Source organism: Pipistrellus kuhlii, unplaced genomic scaffold, assembly GCF_014108245.1.
Source record: "Pipistrellus kuhlii isolate mPipKuh1 unplaced genomic scaffold, mPipKuh1.p scaffold_m20_p_13, whole genome shotgun sequence".
Lineage (NCBI taxonomy): Eukaryota > Metazoa > Chordata > Mammalia > Chiroptera > Vespertilionidae > Pipistrellus > Pipistrellus kuhlii.
The window spans coordinates 47,178,206-47,199,351 of NW_023425438.1; the positions used below are offsets into that span (position 1 = coordinate 47,178,206).

Consider the following 21,146-nt stretch of genomic DNA (forward strand, 5'->3'; position numbering starts at 1 on the left):
ATTGTGAACTCGGTAGATTTTGGGAGATGCTTCTCCTGTCTCCCTTGGTTCACACTTACTCTCTTGTACCTAGAGCAAAGAACAATGCTGAGAGGATCTTTGCCCTAATGCCAGAGAAAAATGCACATTCCTACTGCACCATGATTCGAGGAATGGTGAAGGTAACGTTTACTTTATTTGTTTATTTTTTGTTAATCATCTCCTGAGGATATTTTTTCCATTGCTTTTCAGAGAGAGTAGAAAGGAGGGAGGGAGGGGATGCTCCCAGATTAGCGGCTAGGAACAAACCTACAACCCAGGTACGTGCCCATGATCCTGTCATGTGCTGTCTTAATGCTCTAACCACTGAGCATGCCAGCCATGGCTGTGTTTATTTTTAATCTTAATTTCCACTAAGTCGGTTCTTGAGTCTCAGAACTATTGACAACTGGGCCAGACTATCATGTGTGGGATGTGTCCAGTGCATTGTCATAGGGTGTTTTGTTGCTCCCTGGCCTCCACTGCACGCCAGGGTACATCCTCCCCTTGCTCTCCCTAGTGACAACTCAGAACACCTGCAGGCAGTGCTGGAATGGGACCTGGAAGACAGATGGCCCCTTGCCAAGAGCCACTGCACTAGCATGAGTTTTTTGTTTTTTAAATATTTTTATTGATTTTTTACAGAGAAGAAGGAAGAGAGATCGAGAGCTAGAAACGTCATTGAGAGAGAAACATCTATCAGCTGCCTCCTGTACTCCCCCTATTGGGGATGTGCCTGCAGCCAAGGTACATGCCCTTGACTGGAACGAACCCGGGACCCCTCAGTCCACAGGCCGATGCTCTATCCACTGAGCCAAACCGGTTTCGGCACTAGTATGAGTTTTTTGAGAACTAGAGCCTCGTCTGCATTGTTCACTGCTGTGTTACCAAACCTCAGACCAGGAGACATGCAGATATTTCTTGAATGTGAATGCATTTGAGGAAGCTTAATTTTTTCCCCTCTTCCAGCACCGAGCTCCTGTGGAGGCACTAAACATGTATGCTGAATTACTGAACAACAGACTCCATGGTCAGTGTTTGGCAAAATCTCCTCTCCTTTCCTTCTCTCAAGAATCTGTAAAATCTTTGGGTCTTGACCCAATCATTGTGTCACTTTTAATTTATTCCTGTGATATTGATGCTTGAACTATCTAGGAGAGAGCCAGGTGAGAGGGTGGGTTTCTACTATTGTGGACACGTCATAACGAACCAGGAGCCACCCATGCATGATCAGTTTGCCTTAAATTGAGTGATTTAGGGGTTAATCGCCCCCCAACTTTTTTTCTTTTACAGCCGATGTATATACCTTCAATTCATTGATTGAAGCAACAGCAGCGATGAATGAGAAATTTGATGAAAAGTGGAATAATATATTGGTAAGGAGGAGCTCTTTTGTCTTTACATAGGCCTGAAATAGCCTTTGCTAGAAATACGGAGGAAGGAGAAATTCATGAGCATCTTCGTGGCAGTCGCTGCTGGGCTCTCGGAGGGTGGCTCCTTGTTCACACCTTCCACCAACCCCGCCACCTGTTGCCTGTGTCTGACAGTGAGAAGAAAGTTCCTTTGTCCAGAGCATACAGCTAGAATTTAGGAAGATCAGGTTCCTTTATTCATTTATTTCCCATAATAGGTCTTTTATTGCAATAGTAATATATATTTGAAAAATTATCACATAAATTTAATAAAAGTGAAATTGCTGGATTGGGTCGAAACATCTTTTATACCATACAACTCATTTAAAAAATGAAAAAGGCACAGTCCAATTTTTAGTCTCCTTTTTTGCTTGAGTCCTTGGCAGAGCACTGAATACAATTGGACACCTTGATCAGGTGGAGATGGGGTGACTAACCCTGTTCTCACTCACTAATGGGTAATTCTTAAATTAGGAATATAGTAACCTGCTTTAGATATATATAGCCAGAGACTCAAGTTCTTTTTTTAGTATATATTTTTTTATTGGACAAGTTATCTACACAGGCTTAAAAAATACTTGCTGCTTTTCATTCAACTAGGAGCTGCTGAACCAAATGGTTGCACAGAAGGTAACACCAAATCTACAGACTTTTAATACCATTCTGAAATGTCTTCGAAGGTTTTATGCATTTGGAAAATCACCAGCCTTGCAGACCTTACGTGAAATGAAAGCCATCGGAATAGGTGAGGATGCGTCCTAGTGACCAAGATAGTGCTGATGAGAAGTTTCAGGTCCAGACAAGCAAAAAGGAAACTATCGATATGTTCTTTTTTCCATTTACACAGTATTTAGGGATTTCCCTTTCCACCTGGTGCATATAATAAGCATTTACATGTTGGGAATACCCTTGTTGTCTCCATTTTCCTTATAGCAGACTACAGCGTTCTTTTAGTATTTTAAGTACTTTTTTATGGTAAGAATTGTTCACTTATAGTTAGTTTTAAATCCCAGAACATTTTCTAGCATAATTGTGTTTGAACCTATGTGCTGATGTGTTGTATATCTTTCTATAATTACTTTATTGAAGGTTGTTTTAGGAATCCATTCACATTGGTATGCTTTAGTGTGTTTTTAGGGTTCAGCAATCTGGAGAAAGGCTGTATGTAGATTAAGAGGCCAAAAATGAATGATAATTTTGAAAGGCATTGGGGGTCAGGAGCTTCAGCTAAAGGAGCAAAAGTCTCAAGTTATTACTTCTTCGTTCTTAGTTCCCGTTGTCTCGACCCCTGCTTTTTATTAACACAATTTGTTCTAAGGAAAGGTGGAGACAATAACACTTCAAAAGGTAGAGTATTGAAGCATTGTCAGAGGCAATAACATGTAGATTAAGATGCACTGAGCTGTCTGGTAGCAATCATCCTATTCAGATTTGGGGGGAAGTGCCTTTACCTGTGCCAACAGGTAATTGCATATGTGACTCAGCCTTTGTTGAGCCCCCAAGTTGAAGCTCTTGTAATTATGACATGCTGGAATTGGCTTCCAGCACTTTTTATTTTAATTTTTTTATTGATTTCAGAGAGGAAGAAAGAGGGAGAAAAGAGATAGAAGGATCAATGATGCAAGAGAATCATTGATCAGCTGCCTCCTGTGTGTCCCCCACTGGGGATTGAGCCCACAACCTGGGCATGTGCCCTGACCAGATATTGAACTGACCTATTGATATGTAGGTCAATGCTCAACCACTGAGCCATACCCGCAGGCTGCTTTAGTCTTTTAAGTGAAGTACATTAGGGATAACATTTTAGTAATAGGTGGCTGGGCTCTCTACAAGTGATTCAATCTTTCTGATACCTCTCCACCTTTTCCTTAATCAGATTTGCTGGGAAATATCTTTGTTCAAAGGAATAGAAATATATCATTTGTAAGCTATATTTTGGATAGCTGTAATTGACATTTCTTTCTTTGTTTTCTATGCACCTGAAATTGGAGAACCCTCACTTGCAACATATCACTATATTATTCAGCTGTTTTATCAAAATGGTATGTATGACATTATGTTACATTAATTTATGTAGAAAATTGATCCAACATATTTAAGTTTATGTGGTTAATTGTTGTAGGCTTTCTTCATGCATGTGAATTAAGAACAGAGAATTCACAGATTAATCTACAATCTGAACAAAAATTCTTGAATGTGGTATCCTTGTTTGTGATGACATGTAAAACGAGCGGGAAAGGAGGGGTCATTAAATGCTCACAAGGTTGGCGTACGATTAGAAATATCACCTAATGTGTAAAGTACTTAAGCTTGCTAATAAATGGAAACATGCTTCACGGAATTTAAAAAATACATCTGTGCCCTAGCCAGTTTAGCTCAGTGGATAGAACGTCGGCCTGTGGACTAAAGAGTCTCAGTTCCAGTCAAGGGCATGTTCCTTGGTTGCAGGCACATTCCCAGTAGTGGTGGGTGTGCAGGAAGCAGCTGATCAATGTTTCTCTCTCATTGATATTTCTCTCTATCCCTCTCCTTCTAAAAAAAACAGTAAGATATATATTTTAAAAATATATATCATTAAAATTATTTTCACTTGCATGTGGATAAGGTATGGAAGGTAATGTGGATAGAGTGTGACATATTTGGGAATATTCCACATGTAGTAGAGATGCATTTTCTGACCTATTAATACTTGGGTCATGTGATTTTAAAGATCTGCCCATATCCATTAACAGTAGGTTTCTTTTTCTTGAACTTGTCATCCTGATTATACCTAAAAGGAACACAAAATGATGACTGGCGAAAGCATGTTTATTTTCTAAGTATGTTCTCCTGGTGAAGGTGTGTTTGTGTGTGTATGTCCATCTGTCTCCACCTTAACGAACATTAAGCTGTGATGATTCATTGAAGTGGAGACAGACAGAAGGGAAATGTCTCTGTCAGGAGCACATGGACAGCGACCTGTGACCGTCCCAGACCTGACGGAGCGTTTCACTCTGTGGGCGCTTTTGTTCCTTTAGCAGCAGGAGCCCTGGCCAACCCGGTGCTCGGTGTCTTGCACTTGGCAGGCGGTGCAGGAAGTGGACTCATGATAAAAACTCGTTTGCTTTCTTGTTCTGCAGAAAATGTTTCGAAAGGCTCCTCCCTGGTGATCTATGACATAATGAACGAAATCGTGGGAAAGAAGTTCTCGCCACAGGATCCGGATGATGGTATGTCCAAGAGCTTGATTTCTGTTTGTGGTGACCAGAGGCCTTTTAGTGTGACAGGGTTTCATTGAGCTCAGTCGTGTTTTGGGTGGTTATTTGGAGAAAGCCACATTATATGTAAACTGTGCTGTGTGCTTCCTCCCCACTTGCGGTTTTTTGTGTGTTTTTTTGTTTGTTATTTATTTATTTATTATAAATCTTTATTCAGATTATTACAGGTGTTCCTCTTTTTTTTTCCCCTCATGGCTCTCCTCCACCTGATTTCCCCACCCCATGCCCTTACCCCTTGCCACTGTCTTCATCCATAAGTATAAGATTTTTGTCCATTCTCTTCCCACACCCCTCACACCCCTTTCCTCCTGAGAATTGTCATTCCACTCCCTTTCTATGTCCCTGATTCTATTATATTCATCAGTCCATTCTGTTCATCAGATTTTTTATTCACTGCATTTTTAAACTCACTTGTTGGTAGGTATTTATTTGATGTTCATAATGTTTATCTTTACCTTTTTCTTCTTCCTCTTCTTAAAGAATATCCTTCAGCATTTCATGTAATCCTGGTTTGGTGTTGATGAACTCCTTTAGCTTTTTCTTGTCTGTGAAGCTCTTTATCTGACCTTCAATTCTGAATAATAGGTTTGCTGGGTAGAGTAATCTTGGTTGTAGGTTCTCGCTATTCATCACTTTGAATATTTCTTGCCACTCCCTTCTGGCCTGCATAGTTTCTGTTTGAGAAATCAGCTGACAGTCTGGGTACTCTCTTGTAGGTAACTAACTGTTTTTCTCTTGCTGCTGGTAAGATTCTCTCTTGTCTTTTGTCCTTGGCATTTAATTATGATGTGTCTTGGTGTGGTCCTCTTTGGGTTCCTCTTGTTTGGGGTTCTGTGCACTTCCTGAACTTCTAAGTCTTTCATCAGGTAAGGAAAGTTTTTTGTCATTATTTCTTCTAGTAGGTTTTCAATATTTTGCTCGCTCTCTTCTTCTGGAACCCCTATAATTCAAATGTAGGTATGCTTAAAATTGTCTTGGATCCTTTTTTCTTTTTCTTTTTCTGGTTGGGTGTTTTTTGTTTCCTCACATTTCCGTACTTTGGTTTGATTATTGGGTTATGTTGATCTACAATTGAATTTCTGTATATTCTTTATTCAGACAATGTATGCTTAATTTCTGACTGGTCCTTTTCCATTTTTTTTGGCATTCTTATTAAGGTCCTTGAAGGTCTCATCAAATTTCTTGGCCGTTTTTAGAAGATTCTTGAGTAAACTTATAAATGTGGTTTTGAACTCTATGTCATCCAGTGGTTTACTTTCCTCCATTTCTTTTATTCGTGACATGTTTCTTTGTCTCCACATTTTGGCTGCTTCCCTGTATTGATGGAGTGGCTTTGTGTGGTAGATGACCTATAAGGGCCAGTAGCTCAGCCTCCCCAATCACCTGAGGTGATTGCTCTTGGTATACCCCTTTGTGGTCTGAATGCAAAGTCTGTAGTTATTGATAAACTGGGAGGAATGGACCTCCAGGCCAATTGGCTGTGAGGACCCGCTGTTTATAATGGAAGAACTGCTGTGCTAGAGACACGCTTATGGTGCTGGACTTACTTCAGTAGGGCTTTGGTGCTCACTGAGTCTGCCTCTTGAATGTGTCACTTGTGTATGTGAGGATTTGAAATCTGGTGTCTCACACTGATCATTAGGTACATTGGCTTCTGGATCTTCAGTGGGGTGCAGGTCAGCTACTGTCTGAGGCCACCCAGCAGGAGCTACAGCAAGAACTACAGTTTTCTCCTCTGATTGGGGTTTTGAGGTTTTGGATCTGTCTGACCCGGGCTGCAAGTTTCTTAGGTTAAGCTGCGATAGGGCAGACCATTCATATGCAAAAGCCACTGCTTGGAGCTTGAGTGGGTTTGTAGGTTGTTCAGGGCAGGGTCTGAGAGAGTCACTAAGTTAGGGCGTGGCAAACAGCCGTCTCTGCTTCTCAGACCGTGTCCTGCACCCCAGCACAGCAAACAATTACACCTGCGCGCAGCTCTGCAAGCAAGCCGCCCTCACTTTCCGACCTGATGGCAGACAGTCCAGCTTCTCCCCATAGGAGTCTGGGTCCCCCGCATCTCCCCAGAAAACTGGGTTTCAGAGTAATCGGGAGCTTGTCACCCTTCGGGTCGAAAAAAACAATGCCCACCACCAGCCCAGATCACGCGCCTCCGCATCTCAGCTTTTCAGTGCTTGTGCCTATCTCAGTGCTCTTCTCTTCCCCTTTAGTTCTAGAACCTCCACACAGCCAGCTTTCCTGTGGTTCTGGGTGATAGGTGTCCTGTCGTCGTCGTCGTCGTCGTCGTCGTCGTCGTCGTCGTCGTCGTCGTCGTCGTCTTCTTCTTCTTCTTCTTCTTCTTCTTCTTTAATATATTTTTATTGCTTTTTCCACAGAGAGGAAGGGAGCGGGATAGAGAGCTAGAAACGTCAATGAGAGAGAAACATCGACTAGCTGCCTCCTGCACACCACCCCCAGTGGAGATGTGCCCAAAACCAGTGCACATGCCCTTGACCGGAATCGAACCTGGGACCCTTCAGTTCGCAGACCGAGGCTCTATCCACTGAGCCAAACCGGTTTCAGCAGATGTCCTGTCTTTTAGTTGTAGATTTGAAATTGTTGTGCGAGGAAGCAGTTTAGGTGTTTACCTCCGCCCCCATCTTGGATCCTCCTACCCCACCCACCCCCACTTGCGTTTTTATTTCTTCGGGTTTATCTTATACATTGCTGTATTTTTGTTACAATTTTTATTAAATACTTGAAAATATATTTTATCTAGCATAACCAAGGCTCTTCTGAATTTTTATTTTCAGATATGTTTTTTCAGTCAGCCATGAAAGTTGTAAGTATCATTTGTTGTTTGTTATTTAACTTTTTCTTTTAACCCATTTCCTAAATTCGTCTGTGATTAAAGTGGTGGGAGAGGCCTCTACCTGATTCTTTTTCTTCCGGACTCTTCTATTGATGTCTATTTAAAAAAAAAAAAAAAAAAAAAGTTTTTATTCATTTCAGAAAGGAAGGATGAGGGGGAGAAAGGAATGGAAACATTAATGATGAGAGAGAATTATTACCTGCTGCCTCCTGCACACCCTCTACTGGGGATCGAGCCCACAGCCCAGGCATGTGCCCTTGTCTGGAATCGAACCGTGACCTCCCGGTTCATGGGTCAACGCTCAACCGTTCAGCCACACCTGCCAGGCCTGTTGATGTCTTTGGCTCTTCCTTTTTCTAAAATCTGTACTAAATCACATTATATCTCTACCCTTTGTTTATTGTATTCTTGTCTTTTTTTATACCTTCGTTCAGATAAGGTTTTAGAGTATTTCATATTTGCCTGTTGGTAACATCTTACACTGATGGTGGCTGTTATTAAATTATTTTCTCATTTTATCCTGCCAATATAGGAAAAACTTTAGGCAGCTTCGGAATAAATAGCATATCCTGCTCCCTGAGGAGCACTGCTTCACAGTTCAGTGTGTGTCCTTCTGGCCTTTGCCTCCGTGTGCAGAGTGCACGCTGACACATTTCCATGTGCTGTGTTTGTTCAGAGCAGTTCAGGGTTTCACAGGCAGAAGGACCAGTTTACTCCGCTCTCTTGTGCTGGGTTTGGAGTCGTTTCATGGGCTCTCTGCTTGTACACTGTCTCTCAAGGGCCCTCGTGTTTTCATAGGATTGATTTCTAAAGATACACTTACTAGGTCAAAATCATTTTGCTTTAAATTTCATAGAACTTGGGGGTTGGTTTAAGGTTGCCCCTTCCCCCAATTTCTTTTATCTCATTTGGTGTGAACCAGTAATAGTTGAATCAGCATAAATGTTCCCACAAGTAACTATACTGTTTTTTTAATGCAATGAGCGGGTGTTTGGCTGCTAACAATCTCTAAGAATGATGCTTATTACCTACAAATTTTCAGTGCTCCTCTCTCAGAGATCTAGAACTTGCTTACCAAGTACATGGCCTTTTAAACACTGGAGACAACCGGAAATTCATTGGACCGGATCATCGGCGTAATTTCTATTAGTAAGTGTGTTAATCTGTATCCTTTGGCATTGATTGAGCACCTTGGTGCATCCTGTAGGTGAATCTGCGTGCAGGAGGCTGGTGGTGGCCCTCCCTGTTCATCTCTGATTTCAGGCAGCATGGCCCTGACTCAGCAGTACCTGTGGGTGGAGCCCTGGGAAGTAAAGCTGGTGGCCGCATTGAGTTCCTTTGTGACATGAAACACACATCTTTTTCCCGTATGCCCTCCTATTTTATATTTTTTAACTTTACAGCAGTGACGGTCCCTAAAGATTTCATCCTTCTTTCCCTTAAACCTCACCGAGGATATGTTTTTATTGATTAGAGAGAGGGAGAAAAACATTGACCTGAGAGAAACATCCATCAGTTGTCTCCCTTAGCGTCCCAACTGGGAATCGAACCCACAACCTTTTGGTGTACGGGACAACGCTCAACCAACTGAGCCACCCGGCCAGGGCACAATGAGGCTTCTTAAATGGATTTTCTTTTAGGCAGATAAAAACAAGAACTTAAGGAATTGGCTTGTTACTAGGTATGTGGTGATTGTCTTCTGTATGCCCAACCCATTCTTCACACTGAATCTTTAAAGTGAATATGATACTGTCCACTCCCGTGAGCCTCTGAGAATACGAGAGGCGGCAGTTGTAGGGCCAGTGGGGGTGAGCGGTATTCATCGGGAAGGCCGGACAGCAGTTAGCACCTCCTGGGTTAAGCGTGGGCCCATTTTACTTGAAATTTTTCTGTAATATGTCAATTATTTGTAAATTTTGTGTCACATACTCATACAATGATGCTTTAATTTAATCGTTCTGCTCTTGTTAGGGATTTTAGACTAAACATACTTATTCATTGCAGTTCCAAGTTCTTCAGTTTGCTTTGTCTCATGGAACAAATTGACGTCACCTTGAAATGGTATAAGGACCTGATACCTTCGGTAAGATGACTCATTATTTCTCATGGGTCATTGTATATGTCTTTTTTGTTATCTTTGCTGGTTAATATTTTTTAATGTATTTGTATTTCTCTTAACCAGGTCTTCTTCCCCCATTCCCAAGCATTGATCGATCTGCTCCAGGCACTGGATGTGGCCAACAGGCTAGACATGATTCCTCAGATTTGGAGAGGTCAGTGCAGCTGTGTGTCCAGACCCATCTCACGTCCTTGTCCTGCATTGGGGTTAACAAACATGTTAACATTGTTAGGGATGGAAACTTCCATTTTTAACTAAATTGAATTTATTAGTTGTTTTATTTCACAATCACTTGCTTATGTTGCATATTAAATTGCATGAGTAAAATACTTTTTAAATGGCCTAAAGTAGTTCCTTAGCGACAGGAAACGGCTAGGTTTTGGGTACCTGTTGTGTGATAAGACAAAGGGAAGATTAGAATCCATGCTAATTATGTAGCACACCCTAAAAGTAAATGCAGGCTTCAAACCCCAAGGCCTGTCCCTCTCTGCCATGTTTCTTTTCACCACTGGTTCTCTTCCTAGGCAGACAGTGATACTTACGTTTCTGGGAAACAGCCCTGATTCTGTGGGGGGGTTGGGAAGGGGGGGTATGTGTATGAACTGGCTACAGAAGATGCTGATCACAAAGTAAGTTTCTATCTGCCTCAAGTTTCCATGTCTGAGACACTGAGGCTATAGCCCTGCCTTCTACTTCATAAGCCTGCACTAATGATTATATATAAAAGGTCACTGGCAGTTCTTAAATGCTGTAAAGCAGGATCTTACCATTTAGAGCTGGTGCAGCTCAAGTGTAGTGTGCCCGCTATGTTAACATTGGGCCAGGAGCAGGCATAGCTTTCGCTGGTCTCTTATCTACTGTTAATACTGACCAGCGGCTAGTTTTCTGCATTTCTTGCCTGAAATAAACCTGGAATAGATCATGTCAGCAGCTTAAGTTTACCCACTGAAAGTATGGGTGACAGCTGACAATAGGTGAAGTCCGCCGGGGAGGACTGGCCGTCCATGATGGTGATCACTTCCCTCTGCATTCCTTTTTTGTTTCAAGATAGTAAAGAATGTGGTCACGCTTTCCGCAGCGAACTGAAAGAAGAGATGCTGATGCTGATGGCCAGGGATCGGCAGCCTGCAGAGGTAGGTGTGTGCCCGTTTCGTGTCAGCATGGGTGTATGCTCTGACTCTGAGGGCCCTGGAGGGTACCTTCTCTGACTCCATCTGACATTGTGGTGAATTCTGCCATCTACACCCAGGTTTGAATTACACACCTCAACCTCCCCAGCCATTAGCAGAACACCAGTTCTATAAGCCACTCTTGTTCCTGACATCCAGAACAAGCAACATGGAAGTGGCTTCTTTCTGTCCTGGCGGTAGCAGCTCGCCTGAAACTAGAATATCTGTCTAGAAAGAAGGCGCTGGTTTGCCCCAGGGCATGCGCTTATTTTTCCCATTTTACTTGTGCGCTACGGATGTGATGTGTTCACATGGGCACTGCTTAGACGCTGTTCTTGGTCCTCTGGAGTCTCTTGAACTTCAGTTCTCACCAAACCAGTTAGCAGTTCTGACTGTGCAGCCTTTTTCTCAGCTTCAGGAGGCGTTCGCTGACTGTGCCGCAGACATCAAGTCTACTTTCGAAAGTCAGGATGCCAGGCAGACTGCTCCGCACTGGCCGGCCAGCGCTCTGAACTGCATAGCTGTCCTCTTCCTCCGGGCTGGGAGGACCCAGGACGCCTGGTGAGTCCATTCCCACGCGTGGCAGCTAGAAGCACTGTGCTTGCATCTCAGCGGACATTCACCCTGGTCAGGAGAGTCTCAGATTTGGCTGTATGATGTATTGTTTATCAGGAGTCAAAAGGTTTTTCTATGAGAACTTGCAAAAAAAAACTGAAAAGCAAACTTTTGGAAGAAGACCTCTCACTATATGTGGTTAAGAGAACAGGGGGCTAATTTTCTTTCCATTATGACCTTTCTGTCTGGGCAAGTAAGTCACTTGTCTGTCCACTTGGATAGAGTAAAGTGATCAATTAATTGTAGTTTTGCAAGTGTTTTGGGCATTTGGTTTATTTAAGTATTTCCCCTACAACCCAACTTAAAATGTAGACTGTGGACTTGGATTTCAGGACAGTGGCATTTACCAGGATGTATTAAATATGCCTTGACCAGAGCTCGCCTTTGCTTGTGCCACACTAATTTCAGTGTTTGTGCTTGGAGCCCTTCTGCGGAGGAGTCAGCAGAATCCTATGTAGGTGCCATCCCCATTGGATGGGAATGTTAGTTCTGAGAGTTAGTGAGAGGCATACCGTGTGCACTGCTTCAGCACAAGAAAGGAACTTAATGTGAACACACTGCACCATCTCCAGGACAGAGGATCACACACATGACCTCTGCTGCTAGTCAGAGACTGACGCTCCGATTTGTGACCTCAGGCAGGTTGGAGACACACTTGTTATGAATCAGGCTGTGATGATTGGCGCAGGGGTACGGACCTCAGCTGAATCATGGGAGCTGAATGTATGTGTTTCTCCTCCATTCTGCGTGTGGCAGGGTGGTGGCGAGCATGTACATGAGACATGCCTCGATCTGAGCCTGCTCTTCGTATGTAATTTTAGAACACACGGAACTGTTACTGGATGGCAAGAGAGGTAGGAGGTCACACTCTAGTGCACCCCTGTCTTCTAGCTGCCTGTAGGATGCATCCCCTCCCCGGAGGGCTGCAGGGGTCCTCCCAGAGGACATACCCCGCAGCTCTCTCCAGCAACATTCAGACTTACCTGTGAAACTTGTCAGGCACACACACGAGGTTTGGGAGGAGGCCGCTGAAGCCCCTGAGGTGAGTGAGGGACAGACCGGAGCCATGGAGCTCACAGATGAGGTGGAAGCACAGCTCATCTCTGAGGACTGCCTTCAGTTCCACAGCTTCATAGCCTTTCTCTTCCTCTCCAACAGGAAAATGCTGGGGCTTTTCAGGAAGCATAATAAGATCCCTCGGTAAGTTGAAGGTAACAGGCCTGCCTGCCTAGGTACATCCTCAAATGGGCTTAACGTCTGTGGGGTGATTGGAATTTCCTCACGCACCTCAGCCGCAGCAGTTGGGCGCTCTGCTGATAGGCAAGCACACGGACAGTCGCTCGCCCCTCCAGGCAGGCGTGGGCTTATTGCCTGTGACCAGTGGTCACAGCGCCGGGCGACATTGACCGGCCCCCAGGAAAGGCACAGCGTCTGTTCCTTTTCTTTGGCCCGTTAACATGAGACTTTATGCAACTTTGCCTCCAAGGCTCTAGTTGAGGATTTTGATTGTACTTTCCAAGATGCTGGATTCTGCACATACAGCTGTGAGTGGGTGGTTAGGGTTCAGTTGAGGAATGTTGACATCCTGCCTTTCCTTTGCAGGAGCGAGCTGCTGAATGAGTTTATGGACAGTGCGAAAGCATCCAACAGCCCTGCCCAGGCCATTGAGATAGTGCAGCTGGCGGGTGCCTTCAGCTTACCAGTCTGTGAGAGCCTCACCAAGAGAGTGATGGCTGACTTTGCACTCAGCCAGGAGCAAAAGTAAGTGGCTACTGTATTGGCCCCATGAGGGGACATTATCGGGATGGAGCAGACCATTCAAATGGCCAAATCTGAATCTGCCCGTTCAAATGTTATAGCTTTATACCACCCCTTTGGTTTCCTTTCTTTGCAGAGCATCAGCAAGTGTTGATTTAACAATAGTTTCAGTGTCAGGGACCCTGTACATTTGCCTGTAGGACCCTTTTCCTTTGTTAATATGGTTTAGTGAAGCAGCAGAATTCCCCGCCCCAAGACTGAATTGCAGTGCAATGTGTTTATTTTCCTTACAGGGAAGCCCTGGGATACCTGACTGCCTATGACAGCGATGGTGACAGCAGCAGTGACAGCGACAGTGACAGCAGAGGAGGCAAATAAAAGTGGTTCAGTCAGGAAGCTGTGGTCTAGCATAGGATGTTAGGCCACAGGATGTGAATGAAACAAGAATATAGGTTTGGTGAACTTTGAAATATAATTGCTACAACACTAACCTATTTAAAGGTTCTATTCTATATTTGATACTTTAGATAACATCCATTCAAGGTTATGATTTAAACCACATGTGTCAAACACAAGGCCCGCGGGCCAAATCCGTCCCGCCAGGCCTTGCAATGTGGCCCGCACCACACTGTCATCACTGCACTCCGCTGTGTTTCCATCACAATGACAGTTTATGACTGTTCAGTAAACCATTCGGCCCGCGATTTAGGCTGGATTTTAGATTTTGGCCCCTTCTCTGATTGAGTTTGACACCCCTAATTTAAACAGAAGCAGCGCTACCATTTTGTTCTTTGGATCCACATTGTGAGGTGCATAGCTCCTGATTGCAGCATCTCTGCACACCTGTGAGGCCTGCCTGCCGACCTGACACTGCTTCATCAGTGTGGTTCATTCGCCCCTGTACTGAACTCGAGCTTCTGTCAGCTGATGCTGTGATGCTGGTACTTCCTTAGAGAAGGTGTCTAAAGGAGATTTGCCTACAATTATATCACTTCTGATACTGGATTAATAATATCCAATTTCAGGGATATTTGTATGGGGAAAACTGACAATGGCAATAGTTTAGACTGCACAACTGGGAAAATGAAGGTTGTAAATAAATAGCCAATGTCCATGTGTATGTATTTCCATTATTGTTACACAGCCTTTGCCAGTCTTCCCTTAGATGGGGCTGGCACAGTGTTCCATCCCCTCCTTTCTCCTGTCCACATTTTGTCTGGGCACCTATGCTGTGCTGTAATCACAATGTCTAGAAGGGCTTGTCCTGCCCAGCCGGTTTGGCTCGGTGTCCTGAAGACCAATGGGTCCCAGATTCAATTCTGGTCAAGGGTACATGCCTGGGTGGCAGGCTTGGTGCAGTGTGCAGGAGGCAGCCAGTAAATCAACAATCCTCCTCATTGATGTTTTTTCCCTCCCTCTCCCTCTGAAATAAATGGGCTTGTCCCAACAAGCCGATTGAAATGTCTAAACATGATTGTGTGTTGCTGTAATCAAGTTAGGCTTGCCTCTACTTCTAGCATCTGTCTCTTACCATGACTTTGAAATGTGGAAGCTGACATAAACATGAAGCTTGGGTGAGTGTGCTTACCTTCACAAGGGATTCTTTACTGCAGGCTGCTTTGCTCACTGGCTCCCAGGTGCACTGAGGACCCCAGGAGTTCTCGCAGGTGAGCACCTTCATGCTCCCCTGCAGGGCTGCCATTCCTAGGCACTGCACTGTGTTCCTGTCTGATCCCAACTCGACCATCCTCACTAGGCCAGGGAACATTCCTGTCCTCAGAACCCTAAGTGTTGGCTCATGTTTTCTCCTAGATACAGGCGTCTTCAAACTACGGCTGCGGGCCACATGCGGCCCGCAGAGGAGTCAGATCCGGCCCGCCAGGTTTTTTGGGCAGTGAGCGCAGCCGAGGTGTTACAGTAGGAATTAGTAGTTGATATAGTCCGGCCCTCCAGCTCTCTGAGGGACCGTGATCTGGCCCCCACTTTAAAAAGTTTGAGGACCCCTGTTAGAATGTCAGTTTAAAGCACCTGAGGGACTGGGGGTGGGGTTACAGTAGTTAGCTGCTTATGCATTCATGCGCATTGTGTCATTAGCTCCTTGACCCATCAAAGCAAATGAGCTGAAGGACAGATTTGAGATTAGCATTTTGGTCTTGGTTTGCAACTCCAAAGAGAAGAACCTGGCTACCTGGAAGCTCTGCTAACTCGGCCCTTTCCCCGTGGTTCTTATGAAGACCTCTCCTGGCCAAATATCAAGTGGTACACTGTGTTGGGTCCCAAAATGAAACAAACTTTCCTGTAGTACCAATCAAAAATTTGGGGATATATACTACAGGATGTCCCCCAAAAAATGTATACAGTTTGAATGATTATAAAGTCAGTGTTTATTAACATACAGTTCGTTTTAAAAATTGAGATATCAGCTGTTAAATGTGTATACATTTTGGGAGGGGGCACCCTAAATTTCTAGTGCCTTTGAATCACTGGAACAATCTACCTCTAAATATATTTGGCATTTTGGCTTGTACATCACTCTTGAGTTTGACCAGCAGGAATGAATTTGTCACCAAGAACCCTTGGATTTCTGGGCCCAGAATTGAGTGCAAAGGACTTCCCACCTCTGCTGTTGCTGCTTCCCAAAGAAATTTTCTATACGTACAAGCTAGAAATGATACTTTTTAGAAAGGGATAAGCTACTCGGTTTTCATCTGTTTTATTCAGTTTGCTCCAGGGGCAAAATCAAATATAATAGGGATCACAAACATCATTTTGATTGGCTCACAAGCCTGATCAGTAAAACCTGAAAAACAGAAAATGTTATTACACAAGTTGCAAAGGAAGTACTCCTGGAGTTCACTACATGATAGCAAGTGGAAATAATATAAATGCAACAGGTGTTAACATTTAGAACAGCATTTGTAACCTGTTCCTTTCTAGACAATTCTGGGACCCTGCTGCTAATCCTTCATGTTTCCCTGTTGACTTCCTCTGACAAAACTCCTGAGGCTTACTCTTGCTGCACTCTAGTGGTTCCTATTCCTACAGCACTGGCGTACGCCGTCAGGATTTCCACTATCTGTTTAGTTTCTAGAGTCATCCGGGCTTCCTTCAGCCAGTCCTGCGCCACTCGTCTGGACTCCCCTTTCAGCTGATTGACAAACTTCGCCGCCAGCTCCAGGTCACCATGCTCAATGCAGTAGGAGGCATACGACAGTAGCTTAAACGTGTTTATATCCTCAGGGGAGAGCTCCACTGGTGGCTTCAGTTGCTGAGGCGGGAATAGGAGCAGGGACTGCAAGTAGGAGAGGAAGTACTGGTATAAGCTATTTCTGGTTTCATCAATCATTGCTACTCTCCGGGCCAGTTTTTGGACAGCATAGAAACGGGCTCTAAGGGTCTCTTCACTGTACACCCCACGGGTCAGGGACTCTGGAGGGATCGCTGCGGTTAAAGTTTGGGCAAATTCACTATCAGAACAGGTGGCTTTGATGGCCTCGACGGCACTACCCAGGGGGACAGTGGGCAGTTCTGCAGATGCCGTCTTCATGCTGTACTTGAGTGCCTCCACCGAGAGCCAGAGTTGGTGGGCTTTTCTGGCCTCTTCTTCAGCAGCCGCGTGACCTATGAAGAAAAAGACAAACATTTTTCTTTCCACTCGATTAGTATCCTTATGTGCAGAGAAATGATGTACCTTCAATAAGCTAAGTCCACACATGGGGAAATTGGGACCAGAAAGCCTCCTCCAAGCCACCCACCACTTATTTCTGGAGTGTCCTTTCCTGGCTGGCCTCTCCAGGGGAGGCAACGAGCCACGACCATTGGGTGAGGACTTGTTTTTCCTAAGGCCCTGGAGAAAACCAATGTGCGTGCATAGCACAACCCAGTCTCCTTTCTGGGACATCCAGGACAGTGCATGGCATGTAATTCAGATGTTTATCTGTAAAATGTTTGAGAAGGAAACATTTAAATTAGGCTAAGGCCACCAAAACTTCCCAAAAAGGAATGGAAGACTTCAAATATACTTAATGGACTACTTATCTGACAAGATTCCGTAACACCCACCCCAAAGAAACCCTTTTTAGCAACATTTCCATTATTAAGATTTCCCTTTCAATGTGGAGGCCTCGGCATAACTGCGGTCCGTCTGGTGAGTGGGACCAGCACATCGCCAAGTCGCATGGCCTGGAGGCAAGCACGTGATCTCGCTGACCTTTTTCCGCCATCAGGACACGTGACAACCAAAACATGTTGGGTAAAATGCCTTGTAAATGGTAAGCTCACGTCTGTCAACTTCCTTTAATGTTCAGATTCTTTTAAGTTTCCTCCCACAATGCTCTATGTTCCAAATTTACCAGATCTGGGGCTAATTTTCTAACAAATTAATAAAGTTTATTACAGTGACCTCATCTTGTGTGCCCTCATGTTGATGCATATATCCCACCATCCTCATAACGATGTAAGAGGCCCGAGGACTCACTCTGAACAGCCTGTTCGATTCCTCTCAGTCTGGCATAGGCAGTGTTTATATCCATAGTAAAGTTGTCAACTTGCTCCCGACTGAGCCGACGGAATTCTAATTCTTGTTCAGCAAGTTTTTCATTCAGGTCCTAAAGTAAAACAAACAGTGTACAGAAGAGTCGATGCTCCCACAATGCACATCACTTATTGGGACACTAAAGTCTTCCAGCAACTGCTTGCTTATCTCCAAAAGCAAAGGGGGCCTTTTAAGTCTCAAAGTAGTTGTTGTGAAACACCTACATTGTGTGTTTGTTCTCAGAATTTCCTAAGACTCCTAATCCGTAACTTTATACAAATTTACTAATAAAAGCTAACATTAGAGGCAGACTAGCAGAAGAAAGAGGCTATGAAAATGAGAAAATAGTTTAGAAAGTAATTGTACACAAATATAATAATTAACTTGTATTCAATATCCTCTATATTATAAAGGACCTGAGCAGAAACTAATTATGATTAAAGGTATCCTAATGATTTCCAAACTTAACCTTTCTGGGAGGTTTCCTCAAATGTAAAATCTAGGAACTACCACACAATCACAGGAGTTTATGGGGTGATGCAGTGTCAATTCCTTCACAGTGTCCTACCTACTTTCTAAAAAACAAGTATCACAATCACATGTCCCTTTTGTCTGACGATTTGTTCTACCTGATGGTCTGCCTTGAGCACCACTGATTTCTAGCACACAGCAGGCACTGCCTTGCACGGAGCTGGATGAATGGACTTAGTGTCAAGTATTAGTGTCTGCATTCCTAAAACCCCTTGTACTAACCCTCCTTAAAGCTCTGAGGGCTCCAAGTGACAGGACAAATAAAAAAACACGTGATTAATAACAAAGGTACACTTTTATGTAAAATGGAGTTTTGCAATATACAAAAGCCCCACTCCAAGGGTAGGTACCATTAGCAATCTTCCCCGTCTTCCATATCCTCAGAGGGAATGCCATTCAAAGCACGTTAAAAGGAAAGGGCTCAAATGGTTGTAGTGTTGTCCCATATACCAAAAGGCTGCGGGTTCGATCCTATCGGCACGTACAAGAGGCAACCAATTGATGTTTCTCTCTCAACCCCTCCTTCCTCTCTAAAGTCAATAAACATCCTCGTGTGAGGATTAAAATACCATATATAAATAGCCCAGCTGGTGTGGGTCAGAGGTTAAGTGTCAACCTATGAACAAGGAGGTCATGGTTCAATTCCCTGTCAGGACATATGCGCAGGTTGCAGGCTAGATCCCCAGTAGGGGGCGTGCAGAAGGCAGCCGATCAATGGTTCTCACTCATCATTGATGTTTCTATCTCCCCCTTCTCCCTTTCTAAAGTCAATAAAAATATATTTAAAATATACACATATTCAAGTGAGTAAAGGAGAGATCACTATGAATGGCAAGGGGGAAGGGAGCCAGTGCTTTACAAGGGTCCTCACGTGTTCGAATTCTTGTTTCAGCTCCTGCTCCTGCACCCTGAGCACATCTTGTAAGTGATCAGTGTGAGCGGCAGTCTGTCGGCGGAGCTGGGTTCTCATTTCATTCTCCATGGCATCTCTGACTTCCTCTACCTGTGAAACCAAACAGTAATGATGAGTGCCCAGTTCTCCACTTATGCTCTTAGGAGAGGAGACTAGTAACCATGGTGACAGAGCCTCCCTGCCCTGGTCCCCGGTGACGTGCCACACAAGCCTACACATCTTTACTAGTGCTTCTACTTCTCATCTCAACCAGAAAGCCGAACACTGAAAGGCAACTCAAACAAGGTCACATATTTGTGGCAAAAATCTAATTTCAAACAGTCTCTCTAGCTCCAAGTTTGGGTTTCTTCCATATCACCAGGCTGCCTCCTGTACAAAGCAAACACTCATTTCCCTAATCACACACTCCCCTTGAGAAAGAACAATCCCAGATCACAGGGAAAAAAACCACTACAGAGACTTGGGATCGAACACAGCTTCACCACAACCTTGTGTGTGTCCCCACACACGATGTTTCTCCTCAAGCCTTGGCTTTCTCATCCGTGAGTAATAACGCCCACTGTGAAAACTGTTAAGAAAATTAATATCTGGCAGTTGCTGAACACGTTCTCTTTTAAACAAAGAAAACTTCTTTGAAACTGCTTATTTTATATTAATTTAGATTCAACATGGGCCAAATCATACCAAATTATGAAAAGCCCTGCCTAACCATTAGCCCTGGGTCATGTTACAAGTTATTTAATGCTGATTGACTACAATTCATTAACTGGCTTATTCTCAGAAACAATATAATTAATAAATGAATCCATTTAGTGTATAAATATTTGTGGAGAGGGAGCCCTGTGCAGGCAGTGCCTACTATATGCTTAGATGCAGTGGTGTTCAGCCAATCGGACAATAAACTAAATGAACATCTTAAACTGTGATACTTATTTTTAAGAAAACAGGGCAGTATGAGAGAGAAATATAGAGGCTCTACAGTAGATTGAAGGCTTAGGTATGGAGTTGCCGAGGTGACACCCAAACTTGGAAGAAAGGTTTAGAGAGGAACCTGAACAAGATACCAGGCAGAGCAAAGACTCCAGGGAAAAACATGCAGTCAAGGTAGCCCGCACAAAAAAACAAAAAACAAACGGGGGCCCCTGGGAAGTAGGGAAGCGTGGCTCAGCCAACAGGATTAAGCTCTAGAGGCCTTGTTGATACAGGATAAGTATCTGGATTTCATACTAAAACCTCAGTGAAGGTTTTCAGCAGCCTGGTGTCCAATCAGAATGTTTCCTAAGGACTACTAGCCTGTGTAAACAGACATAAAAAGATGGGTATAAAAACATGGAACCTGTCAAGATGACACTCTGGACAACAGTGATAGGAATAAAGAATGAGAAAGTGCCGGGACCGGTTTGGCTCAGTGGATAGAGCGTCGGCCTGCGGACTGAAAGGTCCCGGGTTCGATTCCGGTCAAGGGCATGTACCTTGGTTGCAGGCACATCCCCAGTAGGGGGTGTGCAAGAGGCAGCTGATCGATGACTCTCATCGATGTTTCTAACTCTCTATCCCTCTCTCTTCCTCTCTGTGAAAAATCAATAAAACATATATTTTTTTAAATGAGAAAGTGAAGAGATCTGGGATTTACTTGGAGGTCTGGTAGGATCTGTCGATGGACTGGATGTGCAATTGGTGAAGGAACGACTAAGCATGATTTTTTTTTTTTAAATATATTGATTTTTTACAGAAAGGAAGAGAGAGATAGTTACAAACATCAATGAAAGAGAAACATTGATCAGCTGCCTCCTGCACACCTCCTACTGGGGATGTGCCCGCAACCACGGTACATGCCTTTAACCAGAATCGAACCTGAGACCCCTCTGCAGGTGAAAGCTCTATCCACTGAGCCAAACCAGGTTGGGCTGATTTCTTGTTGAGCAACTGGGCAGGTGTAGGTTCATTTGAGAAGCAAGCAGAGGGAGGAGCT

At 44.0% G+C, this 21,146-nt stretch overlaps 2 protein-coding genes and 1 non-coding gene across 20 annotated transcripts in view; 2 read left to right on the forward strand and 1 right to left on the reverse strand.

Moving 5' to 3' along the window:
* PTCD3 (pentatricopeptide repeat domain 3) overlaps positions 1-13,753 on the forward strand; it is a 29,511-nt gene extending 15,758 nt beyond the window's left edge. For 4 of the 9 annotated variants that reach the window (XM_036435921.2, XM_045580965.1, XM_036435929.2 and 1 more), the window contains 15 exons: positions 74-161; positions 988-1,048; positions 1,312-1,394; positions 2,031-2,175; positions 3,413-3,472; positions 4,550-4,639; positions 7,477-7,505; positions 8,578-8,684; positions 9,540-9,618; positions 9,718-9,808; positions 10,702-10,787; positions 11,203-11,384; positions 12,597-12,638; positions 13,041-13,199; positions 13,490-13,753. In XM_036435921.2, coding sequence (XP_036291814.1) covers positions 74-161; positions 988-1,048; positions 1,312-1,394; positions 2,031-2,175; positions 3,413-3,472; positions 4,550-4,639; positions 7,477-7,505; positions 8,578-8,684; positions 9,540-9,618; positions 9,718-9,808; positions 10,702-10,787; positions 11,203-11,384; positions 12,597-12,638; positions 13,041-13,199; positions 13,490-13,574 — 1,387 coding nt within the window. In that variant the 3' untranslated portion in view covers positions 13,575-13,753. The remainder of the gene's footprint in view (positions 1-73; positions 162-987; positions 1,049-1,311; positions 1,395-2,030; positions 2,176-3,412; positions 3,473-4,549; positions 4,640-7,476; positions 7,506-8,577; positions 8,685-9,539; positions 9,619-9,717; positions 9,809-10,701; positions 10,788-11,202; positions 11,385-12,596; positions 12,639-13,040; positions 13,200-13,489) is intronic. The other 5 variants (XM_036435924.2, XM_036435922.2, XM_036435925.2 and 2 more) reach the window with 5 other exon arrangements.
* LOC118717871 lies at positions 12,105-12,239 on the forward strand. The gene has a single exon (XR_004987631.1). It is a non-coding gene; the product is annotated as a small nucleolar RNA SNORD94 (small nucleolar RNA).
* Positions 13,754-15,885: 2,132 nt separating the features above from the next.
* Positions 15,886-21,146, reverse strand: part of IMMT (inner membrane mitochondrial protein) — a 48,540-nt gene continuing 43,279 nt past the window's right edge. For all 10 annotated transcript variants that reach the window (XM_036435915.2, XM_036435911.2, XM_036435914.2 and 7 more), the window contains 3 exons: positions 19,133-19,264; positions 17,674-17,803; positions 15,886-16,817 (listed from right to left, as the gene is read on the reverse strand). In XM_036435915.2, coding sequence (XP_036291808.1) covers positions 16,204-16,817; positions 17,674-17,803; positions 19,133-19,264 — 876 coding nt within the window. In that variant the 3' untranslated portion in view covers positions 15,886-16,203. The remainder of the gene's footprint in view (positions 16,818-17,673; positions 17,804-19,132; positions 19,265-21,146) is intronic.